The sequence below is a fragment of the Chanodichthys erythropterus genome, chromosome 9 (assembly GCF_024489055.1).
Source record: "Chanodichthys erythropterus isolate Z2021 chromosome 9, ASM2448905v1, whole genome shotgun sequence".
Classification (NCBI taxonomy): Eukaryota; Metazoa; Chordata; class Actinopteri; order Cypriniformes; family Xenocyprididae; genus Chanodichthys; species Chanodichthys erythropterus.
In genome coordinates, this window is record NC_090229.1 from 5,026,077 (window position 1) to 5,037,886 (window position 11,810).

At 35.4% G+C, this 11,810-nt stretch overlaps 1 protein-coding gene across 1 annotated transcript in view; it reads left to right on the top strand.

Moving 5' to 3' along the window:
* The window catches only part of gcn1 (GCN1 activator of EIF2AK4), a 52,849-nt gene extending 44,851 nt beyond the window's left edge, over window positions 1-7,998 (top strand). Inside the window, exons 53-58 of the mRNA XM_067394328.1 lie at window positions 1,456-1,570; window positions 2,490-2,586; window positions 2,681-2,829; window positions 3,194-3,304; window positions 4,435-4,656; window positions 7,382-7,998. Coding sequence (XP_067250429.1) covers window positions 1,456-1,570; window positions 2,490-2,586; window positions 2,681-2,829; window positions 3,194-3,304; window positions 4,435-4,656; window positions 7,382-7,507 — 820 coding nt within the window. The 3' untranslated portion in view covers window positions 7,508-7,998. The remainder of the gene's footprint in view (window positions 1-1,455; window positions 1,571-2,489; window positions 2,587-2,680; window positions 2,830-3,193; window positions 3,305-4,434; window positions 4,657-7,381) is intronic.
* The last annotated feature ends 3,812 nt before the right edge of the window (window positions 7,999-11,810 follow it).

The window sequence follows — 11,810 nt, forward strand, 5'->3', positions numbered from 1 at the left end:
CTTGTGGCACATCGCAGAGCAGTGCAAGATGAGCATTTGTGGTTAAAAAGTGTATATAAATCTTTATTTTTATGCTAGATAAGACCCTTATACCTCGTCTGGGATCATGTAGAGCTCTTTGAAGCTGCACTGAAACTGACATTTGGACCTTCAACCCGTTGAACCCCAGTGAAGTCACTATATGGAGAAAAATCCTGGAATGTTTTTCTCAAAACTGGCGCTGCAGTCGTTCCGTAAGTAGAATAGGGAAGGCGTAGGACATACAGCGTCAACTTTTTGAAGAATATGAAAGTGTGGTTTTGGCGGAAGCATTTGGAAGGCAATCATTTGTTTATATAAAGCATATACATTTACATTTTTTTTCAAAATGACCGATCGTTTCGCTTCATTCATTGAATAAAATGTGAGTTTTCACAAGTGCACCAAAATCATTGAGCTTGCGCTGCACTGACTGACAGCTGCTGTGATTACAAATTAAAAGTGCGGCGCTTTCTGTGTAATTAATTCACAAGAAAAGTTATTGTTTTTCATGAGATTTTGTGAGTATTTCACCTTGACAAAATGTAGTTTTAAACCTAGTGATTTTATAATGTTTAACATTTATTCAAAAGTGAAAAACTATTACAGGAAGTGTCTGATATATGCTTAAATAAATCCTCCTCTGCTGCTTATGATGTTAATGTTTGGTTTTACAAATAGTTACAATCTCAGAAGGATGAACAAATAATGTTTGTGGTCATCTAGGTCTGTCAAACGATTAATCACGATTAATCGCATACAAAATAGAAGTTTGAGTTTGCCTAATATATGTGGGTGTACTGTGTGTAATTAATATGTATATATAAATACAAACACATCCATGTATATATTTGAGAAATATTTACAAGTATATGTATTTATTTATATTTTTATATAATTTATATTATATATAAATACATTTTTTTGTACATTAATAACATATTTCTCTTAAATATATACATTAATTTGTGTGTATTTATATATACATATTAATTACACACAGTACTCACACATATATTATACAAACTCAAACTTTCATTTTGTATGCGATTAATCGCTGGACAGCCCTAATTTGAAGTGCTAGAAAAACGTTGCATGTGCGAGTCTAATTACAGACACCGCGTTTCTTATTCAAACGTTCCCAATAGCTTCGTATTTATTGCAGTCAATTAAACTGGTTTATTGGCAAATTTGGCAAATGTGATAACTGCATTAAAATATAGATACAGCATTAAAAATTCAAACATCAATGGTTTTGTGTCGATATACAGCAATTAAAAATGACACCTAACAGTACACCGGAAATGCCCAAGCTGGCTTAAGGAAAACCAGGAAGTAACCATGCATATGGACAATTTCTTTATTACATTAAATGTTTGTCAAATGTAAAACTCTAGTTTGTATTTGTCAGTCACTCTGTTGTTGTATATGCTGCAGGGAGACCATGCTACAGGCACTGCGCTTCGTCATCCAGGGAGCTGGGGCAAAGGTCGACCCTAGTATCAGGAAGAACATCATGACCACACTGCTGGGCATGCTGGGACATGATGAGGTAAAGCAAGTATTTCATTTTTGTTTTTGTTTTATTTGAGATATTAAAAATCGTTCAAAATGAAAGTAGTACTTTACAATAAACTCCCATGCACTAACAATTGCATGGGACTTTATGAATTGAATGCATATGAATGCCGCCACAAAATACTAGTGGGAAGCTCAGGATTTTCTTTGTGTCAGAGAGAAATATAGCGGAATATCACAATACGTAAAGGTATTTAGCAGTGATATTAGTTGGGTTTCCAAACGTGAAGCGAATCTTTTCAAAGTTTGCAGGAAAAAAAAGTGAATTAGGTGCGTTTCCATCTCGTTGTTCGAGCTGATGGTGGTAGTGGTACCCAACAGTAAATAAAAGAATGGTGGGTTTAATGTTTGCTACATCAGAATTTGTTCGGAAACTGCATTTCCATCACCCATTATTCGCAAGTCAAAATCCACCTCAAGCAAATGTGTAAACTTTTTTTGCGAGTTAAGGGATCCCCCCCACCCCCCCGTTTCCATCACACATTTCTGATGCAATACTTCAAAATGTGTGTAACAAAATAAGCTAATTGCCTGCACAAAATTTGATAGCATTGTAATACAACAATACGATAAGGTATACAGTGGCTTCATAAATTAATTAAAAACATAAAAAGCAAAACACACGATGCAGATTCTTTGTTCATTTTATAGAAGTACAGTTTTTATTTTTGTGTAATATTTAAATGTTTTAACATTTAATAATAAAATATATAAATGCATTTATGAATGTTATCTTTTTTTTTTTTTTTTTTCCTATTCATTTTTATTTTTACACTTTGAGACATGAGAACGTCAATGCATGTTTTTTTTCTCGTCTTTATAACAGTATCTAGCACAGGATGTGGTTGTCAGAGTGTCATTGTAGCCTTACCTGTGAGTGTGTGTGTGTGTAGGATGCCACAAGAATGGCCTCTGCAGGCTGCGTTGGTGAACTTTGTGCCTTCCTGTCAGAAGAGGAGCTCAAGAGTGTTTTACAGCAGCATGTCCTTGGTAAGATCACACACATCATCCTGGTAATAGTGTGGCATGTTATGACATGTGGCATATTATGACATTCTCCTCCGTTATATGTTTGTCTCTGTAGCGGATGTGTCTGGTGTGGACTGGATGGTGCGTCATGGCCGTAGTCTGGCTCTGGCCATCGCAGTGAAGTCCGCTCCTGATCAGCTGTGTACGGATGAATACAGCTCCTCTGTGCTGGAGGCCGTCTTATCTAGTGCCACCGCAGACCGAGTAAGAGCCGCTGTAATATCAGAATAAAGTCTGCTTCATGCTGTAAACCAAATGCATTTTACAGTGTGTCAAGTAAATCTGAAAAACATGAGAACAGTCGAAATGCTTGAATATACAGACATTTGTTCATTGCTTGAACCTCACAAACTGTGCTAAATCCATTGCTATTGGTGGATTTCATGTGAGTGACAGGTTGCCCGCCCTCGTCATCAGAGAAGAGAGTTCGCTGCAAGAGGGAGGGGAGGTTATTTTGATTCAAGATTATGAAGCACATGAATATAAAAATAATATACATTTATAATAAATACTGCATAGACAAGTGGTGCAGATGTTTAATTCACATGGATGTCTGTGTCTTCTGCAGATCCCCATCGCCTGCAGCGGTATCCGGGCCATGGGTTACCTGATGAGACACCAGCTCCGCACAGGAGGATCAGAGGCCGTGTCGCCACGCGTCATCACACAGTTCGTTAAGGTGAGTCTGACGCCAACGTACCCAGAGATAAACGGCCTACGGTCCAGAACAGGTGTTGTGGGCTATCATAAAATAAACTAGTGTACAGCCTGATGCATAATGTTACACTGCACACTTCATACTGCATACGACTGTTGTACTTTTAACTATTGCAACTTTTAGCTCAGATTCTTTAAACAATATGAAATTTAGATTTTATTGTTGGTAAATGTTGTTATGTGTAAGTAAATGTTGAAATTACCATGAAGATTAATAAATATTTTTCATTGTTAGTTAATGTTAACTAATGTAACAAATGAATTATATAATTATGAACTGTTTATTAAAATGCTAAATTTGGTATTACATTGAGGGTGGAAATGAATAGGCTTGAACTTGGTGCTGGTAACCCAGTGCACAGGACAGTGGTGACACCAGAATAAAAATATTCATGATTCTGAAACTAAAAATACAGAATTATTTTACTTGTTTGTCACTGACTAGATATATTTAAAATAATGTGGCCACTTTTTACTGGTAGCATAAGACATTTGGCATTATCAGGAACCACAAATATTCCCCCTTTGCATTACTATACATTTATATTCAACAACATATACGGTAGTTTAATGTAATATTGACACTAAAACTCTGTAAACTTGAACTTTTTCTTCAGTCAAGAAAGTTTCAGGTTCATTGAAAGGATTAGTTCACTTCAGAATTCAAATTTCCTGATAATTTACTCTCCCCCATGTCATCCAAGATGTTCATGTCTTTCTTTCTTCAGTCGGAAAGAAATGAAGGTTTTTGAGGAAAACATTCCAAGATATTTCTCCATATAGTGGACTTCACAAGAAGCTTCAAAGAGCTCTACATGATCCCAGACGAGGAATGAGAGTGTTATCTAGAGAAACCATCGGCCATTTTCTATAAAAAATAAAAATTATATACTTTTTAACCCCAAATGCTGCTCTTGCACTCCTCTGTGATGCGCCACACATTACATAATCACATAGGAAAAGTCACGCTTGATGCAGGCGGAAAGATGCTTCTTGGCATGCCATTGCAAACCTAAACAAACACACATCAGAAATGTTGAATTTGTGCTAAAGTGATCTGTTTGTGTGACTCTGCCTTGGCTCCTCCCACAGAGTTTGCAGAACCAGTCGAGCGACATTCGTCTGGTGACGGAGCGCGTGCTGTGGTGGGTGTGTAAGGAGGCGGAGACTCCCACTCTAGAGCCCAGTCTGGTCAAACCGGTCATCAAGGCCCTGCTGGACAACACCAAGGACAAGAACACCAGCGTCCGAGCCCAGAGCGAACACACCCTCGTCAGCCTGCTGCGACTGCGCCAGGGAGAGGAGGGCATGCAGGTCAGTCACTGTTCACTCACACGCATGAGGTTTCTTTCTTTCCTGGAAAACCAAAAATGCTAGTCGATTCAAGTCACATTTTCTTATAAAGTGCTTTATACAATACATGCAGAAGACATTAGTTATTCAGCTTGAGTCATTGTTGATTCAATTCAGTTCAATAACAGTGTCGATGGTGCAAAATTCATCATTTATGAAATCTGCTGAAGATTTGGGAAAGTGTTGGGTTAAAGTTACTTTTTAAAGCCATGTGTTACAATCATATGTTACATCCTTAAAGTAACTAATTACATTACTTATGCATTACTTTTCTCATCTGACCAAGGCTCGCTCTCTTCAAGGCCTTGCAGATAATTTTTTCAGGATTTCTGCAGGTCCTAAAAATGCACCCTGACACAAATTTAAATCAGAGCAGAAAATCTAAAATGAATAAAGTTATGCCATTAAATGTTGCATGCATTGCAAAAAATGCGTATCTTTCTCTGTATTTTTGTCCTGTACAATTTCCAATACAAATATTCAAACATCTTTAATTTACTTGAGATGCAAATATAAAATGAAGTCTTGAAAACTTGACTAACAAAATGAAGTGAGTTATATCTGTCCCTTTGAAGTAAGTTGATTTTTCTGACCCCTTTGGCAGATGCTTGCTCTTGTTTTATGCAAAACTTACTTTTTTATCAATTTCACAGAAAACAAGACTTTATATTCTTAATTTTAAGAACCTTTAGACAATTGCACTGGAAAACGACAAAATACTGAGGAGGAACATCACTTTTTTGCAGTGTGATCAGAAGATACAGTAAAAGTTGTCCATATTCTAGTATTCAAGCTGCTTTTTTGTAAAATGAATTAAAAAGTCATGGATATCTGTTGTAAATTGTATTTTCAAGCTCTGAAGTGTTGCTAATAGAACTCATTGTTTTTCTCCCTAGACATTTACATTTAGAGAACATGTTGACGTATTGTTTTTCCTTTCAATATATTCCTTAAATTTTCTTTACTTAGTCTTAAAAAGGTCCTGAAAAAAAGTTTTATAATTTATAACTAATTTATATTCGTAAAAGCCTGCAGAAACTAATTTTTTTGCAAGTGTGTAATGCATTCAACAACAATCACCTCCATTTTCTTTTAAAAACACATTTAGAATATTATTATATTCTCACCACATTATGGAGAAGAGAGATTTTCAATTCAGCAGTTTAAACATTTGCAAATTAATTAAACTGAAAAGTAACGTGCATTACTTTTTAAAAAAACGTTACCCAAACATTAAAGGAATAGTTCACCCAAAAATGAAAATGTGATGTTTATCTGCTTACCCTCAGGGCATCCTAGATGTAGGTGACTTTGTTTCTTAAGCAGAACACAAATGATGATTTTTATCTCCAACCGTTGCCGTCTGTCAGTCAAATAATGGGAGTAAATGGGAACTTGATCAATAAGAGTCAATAAACATGCATAGACAAATCCAAATTAAACCCTGTGGCTCGTGACGACACATTGATGTCCTAAGACACGAAATAATTGGTTTGTGAGAGAAAACCGAACAGTATTTACATCATTTATACCATATATCATTTATATAATTTTTTTTACCTCTAATACACCACTATGTCCAACTGCGTTCAGCACTCGGTTAGTGAGGTCTGATCGCGCTCTGACAACAGCGGTGATGTCTCGCGCTTATACTTTAATGAGTGCTAGACATCACTGCCATTGTCAGAGCGAGATCAGACCTTTCTAAACGAGTACTGAACGCAGTTGGACATAGTGGTGCATTAGAGGTAAAAATGATATAAATACTGTTCAGTTTCTCACACAAACCGATCGTTTCATGTCTTAGGGCATCAATGTGTCGTCATGAGCCGCAGGGTTTAATATGGATTTGTCTATGCATGTTTTGTTTTTTTTACTCTTATTAATAGAGTTCCCATTCACTCCCATTATTTGACTGAGAGACGGCAGCGGTTGGAGTTAAAAATCATCATTTGTGTTCTACTGAAGAAACAAAGTCACCTGCATCTTGGATGCGCTGGGGGTAAGCAGATAAACATCAAATTTTCATTTTTGGGTGAACTATCCCTTTAATGTATGAATTTAGTAACAAGTTACTTTGCTGGTTACATCAAAAAAGTAATCTGATTACTCGAAGCATGTTATTTTTAATGCATTACCCCCAAACACTGGTCATTATCCTATGGAAGCTTGTGTCCGCCATGAAATAAAAAACAAAAAAGGTAATTGCACCTTTTTATCTCAGATAAACATTTATAACTCACAATTCTGACTTATATCAAGCAATTCTGACTTTATAACTCACAACTGTGAGTTTTTATCTCACATTTCTGAGAAAAAAATGTGAGAATTGCGAGCTTATAAAGTCAGAACTGCATGACAGAAACTCATGGTTGCGAGAAAAACAGTCGGGATTGTTAGATAATAACTTGCAATTACCTTTATTTTGTTATTTAGTAGTGGAAACAAGCTTCCATATTATCCAGCTGAATTAAGTTCAAGTTTTGTTCTCATCTGATAGTGTCAGTGCAGTCAAATCTAATTCTGTTCAGTAGAATTCGGTTCTAATAATAATATAACTGAATATTAAGTGTCTTTCAAACTTTGACTAAGCAATCCAAAGGCGAATATTCACAGCTTTTTTTTCCATGTGAACAATCACAGTGCAGCAATTCAAATAACATTTGCATGTGTATATTAATTTCAGAGCATCAGTGCGATCCTGGACTCGGCCAGTAACGAGCTGCTGTCAGAATGTTACCGCAGATCCTTGAAGAAGATCTCCGGTCTTCCCGACTCCAACGAAGAGATCGATGACACCATCCTCACATGATTGACAGCTTCAGCCCCGCTCGGGATCATTCTAGAACCTGCGTCAGTCGGTCATACACGCTCTCCTCACGCTAGCTTTGATTGTCCTCATCATTTACGCCACAAGTAAAGCCTGGGAAAGTATTTGTGCCGAGCCCCTAAAATCATCATCTAAAATTGACATTTTCCTTAATTGGCTGGTAGTTTGTAAATGTATATTTTTCGTTTGGTTTTCTTCTGAGAGATGAAGTATTAATTTGTGCCAATTCTTTACAAACATTGATGTTCTGATGCCCTTTTTTATTTAGTTTTGATGGTGAGCAGTTTCTCGCTGTGTCCGGCTGTTGTAAATGTGTGTGTGTGTGTGTGAGAGAGAGACAGAGAGACGTGTGAGCCATTAACAACCCAAAGGATGTGATGCTGATTTTTCCAGTTAGCGCTGTGTCCACTAATAATGGTTGTATGAATAAACAGAAAATGAAAACCTTGATTTAATAAACGGTTTGACTTAAGGAAATGACCTCTGTGTTTGTGTTTTAATGCTTAACATTTCATGCATCATATTAACACAAGATTAATAACTCCACTGAAGTACCGTCATTCAAGAGAAATCATTAGACTGATTGTGTACCTAAAAGTGAATTATTACGGAAGAATAAGAGCATAAGACAAAAAGAAAAGGTAAAGGAGTTGACAAGAGTTTCCATCAAAAAGCCAAATATTTTTTGAAAGGTTTGAAGGTGTAAAGAGCGATCAAACACATCTGTAAATTTAGTGCTATCACAAACCCATCTTCATGTCAATATTGAGCCCATATGTGATATAATTCAGCTTCAGCTGATCCTCTGGGATACAATCTACAGTTTTCTGACAGGCTGTCAAAGTTTAAACTGCTTTGAAAAGTTTTCTGGCTCTCGCTGAGATGACATGAATGTATTTCTGTGTTGGCACAAAGGAAGAAAGAATGAGAGATTGCTTAAAAAAGGCACTGTGGTGGTACCATGGTATCAGATGGTAATATTTCCAACAGTTATAGCAGAGTTATTCTACGAAACGGCTGCCATTTGGGTTTGCAACATTTGATCGGATGCATAAGGCACAAAAAAAGTCCCCAAGTGTTCTTTTTAACATGATATATGATAAAATGTGGGGTTTTCTTTGAAGATTAACATACTGTTTTTAATCATTTTTCATTATTACATAGCCAATTTCACATGTCCGTGTTAACCAACATGATATTTGCATCTAAAATATCACCAAATAAGTTATGTTTCTTTATTTTTACGAACATATGCTGTTTTGAGGATTATATGTGTGTCCCTGTTTACATAAGATATATTTATTCACAATAGACCCTTATTGTTTTTGTAAATATTTCATGATTGGTGCGCGTCCCTCAGTTTGACTCCCCTCCCCGTCACACTAACTAAATAATGCTCTGTTCCTTTAAATGACATCACAAAGCAGAAGTGACATCATTTGAGCCTTATAGCCGCCAAGAACTAAAGCAGGCAACTATGTAACTTTTTAAACATTGTTTATTTGTTGCTTTTTCATGTTAAGCAGGGCCCAACCACCCCGTCACACAAAATAGATAGGGAATTTTTTTTTTATTCATTTTTTTACAATATTAATACAAAGAAAATTATATTTCAGATTGAATGCATGTATGTTAGGTGAGAAATTTGACCACATGGGGGATTTGCAGACATTTTGGGAAAAAATGTTCCACCCTGTCATGTTTTATTGTGACAGGGTGGTAAATTTCATCCCAAGATGTCCCCCTGATAAAAATCACGTTCTGTGGGGTAAAACGTTTTTTTGGCGGGTTCCCTTGGTAAAATGTGCATTCCAAGGGCTAAATATTATGTTATTTGGGCTCGCTTCAACCTGCGGACATGGAAAAACAACCTGCGGCAACCGTGTAAATAGCCTAATTCTGCGGGAAAACCACAGACTTGGCAACACTGTTTGGTTCATTCACTCACTATATCACTCACACACTTTTACTCAATTTGAATGTCTCCCCTCCCCTAGTTTTTAAAGTTTAAAACCAGCAGATAATATAGAGAAACACTTCGTCCATACCACCCCGTCACATCAGTTACCACACTGTCACAGGTTCATTTTGTTAAAAGTTTATGGAAAGAAAATGAAATATTTCATAAATGAATGTTGAATGATGTTCTTGTCAGGTAAATGTAACTTTATTTGTATTTCTTAATTGAATTCATTTTTTCAGTACAAACAATGAGGCCATTGAAATGTCAAATTCATATTTCAAGATTAAAAATCTAAGATTAAAAATATATATATATATATATATTAAATTACAGACTTTCTATTGATGGTTTCTAAAAAAGGGACATTTTACTGTTAGGAAAACGTTAGATTTTAAAAATCCATTTCTTGTTTTACTACTCCTATGGCATACATATTGTCCGTGACGGGGTGGTACCAGAATGGCTTCCTTGCCTGAATAAAAAGGATAATATTAATAAAGATTTTGTGTCTGAGGTGGGAAAATATGTTTGTTTTTTGGAGGATTAACATCTCTTTCAAGTTATAGGTTTGTTTTAAAAAAAGTTTGTTCTTAATGAAAATTTTGAAAAATGCAAAGTGGAAATGGCAGCCGTTACAGTCCTTGGCCCTAATGAGTAACATTCAAATACCATGGTATATGCAATGTACTTTTTAAAAAACGGTATTATATAGCTATATTGTGGTAATAAAATATTTTGACCCATTAAAACTGTTTAAATAGCTAGTACATTATCAGTATGTGACTTTAAATCTGAGCTTTGTGCCTTAAATTTCAGTGACAGATTCAAACTTTAAGGTTTAGTGGATGGTAAAAAGCTTCATTTTGCTGCAATGATGGTATAAATACAAATTTACATATATTACATTTATATAAGGCCCAAGCGTGCCATACGAGTCCTGAAAAGTGAAGCCAAAGCGTCTCGATCGCCTCAGGTGGCTGGATGCAGTATAGGTCGCCCTAACCTTGTAATCTAACGGGACGCGAGACAAACTAAAGTCAAATTATTACACTTCAAATATGTCTTTCCAAAGATGGTTAGGATAGTTTTTATCTAACCCTAACCCTCACACTGATGTTAGTTAAAGTGTTCCTTCTTAAAATAAGTTTTAGTAAGTTGTTTGATGCTATAAAAACACAGGTTTTGACGTCATGATTGACAGCTGAGATTGACAGCTTCTCTGTCATATTCCACATCATTTTTTGGTTCATTTGGGAACATTTTATTGAAAAAAAAAAAAAAAAAAAATCAAGAAATCATTAAGTAAAAAGGGAAAAAAACTTGAAAGACATTGATATATTGAATTTGATACATGCATATGTCTGTATCATGTAGTGTGCTATGCCATATAATGTACTTCATGTGGTAAGATTTCACTCTGTACGAAACTTCAAAAAGCACTTTTTCTCTGCTGTGACATAGTGGTTTATTTTACAATTTTTGCACATCACTTTGAGTGTTCCTGCACACCCAGGAACCCTGCATCTTCCCTTCTTATAATACATTGTGGCCAATGTGAGGTGTTGTCTAAAACATCCTCGAAAAGTACTCCTTAATGCACAACGTTGCCCTGTTACTAAAGATTACTTGTGAAAATAAGTACTTTGTTATTTCAACATTATTCATAATTTCTTAATATCATGCATGCCATTTATTCACTAGATTTAGAGCAGTGGCCAATTTGGGCAAAAAATCTCAACCCCGTCACACCTATATTATTATTTTATTTTTATTTTTTTTATTAAGTTAAGTTTATGAAAAAGTAATTTAAAGTTAGTTGAACTCTGAAATGTTCAGAGCAATCATAAGAAAACTGATTTTAGTTCAAATTCTGAAGTTAAGCCTTTGATCAAAAATGATGAGGTTGCTGTCACAAAAAGTGCTCATTTCAGGCTTTAATAGCAAAAGTGAGATTTTATGTAACTTTTATATTTGTAATTACTGAATTAGTATGAGGGACGTCTGATTAATAGGACAATGATGATTTGATCACAAATAATATTCAGAGAGCTCCCATAGTGTCCATAACTTAAAATAATGACCAATAATAATAGGGATTTGATGTCTGAGATGGGAAAATATGTTTTTCTGGAAGTTAAATATGTCATTAATGTTGTGTGGTGTTCAGAAAACTAATACATTTTCATAAAAAAAAATTCTAAAAATGTGTGGAATGACTCTATTACTAATGTCACACTAATTTAGTACATTAAGACACAAATAAAGATGCTAGAAAATGGAGTAACCTCAAGAAAAAAACGTGAAAAATATTTTGAAAATAAT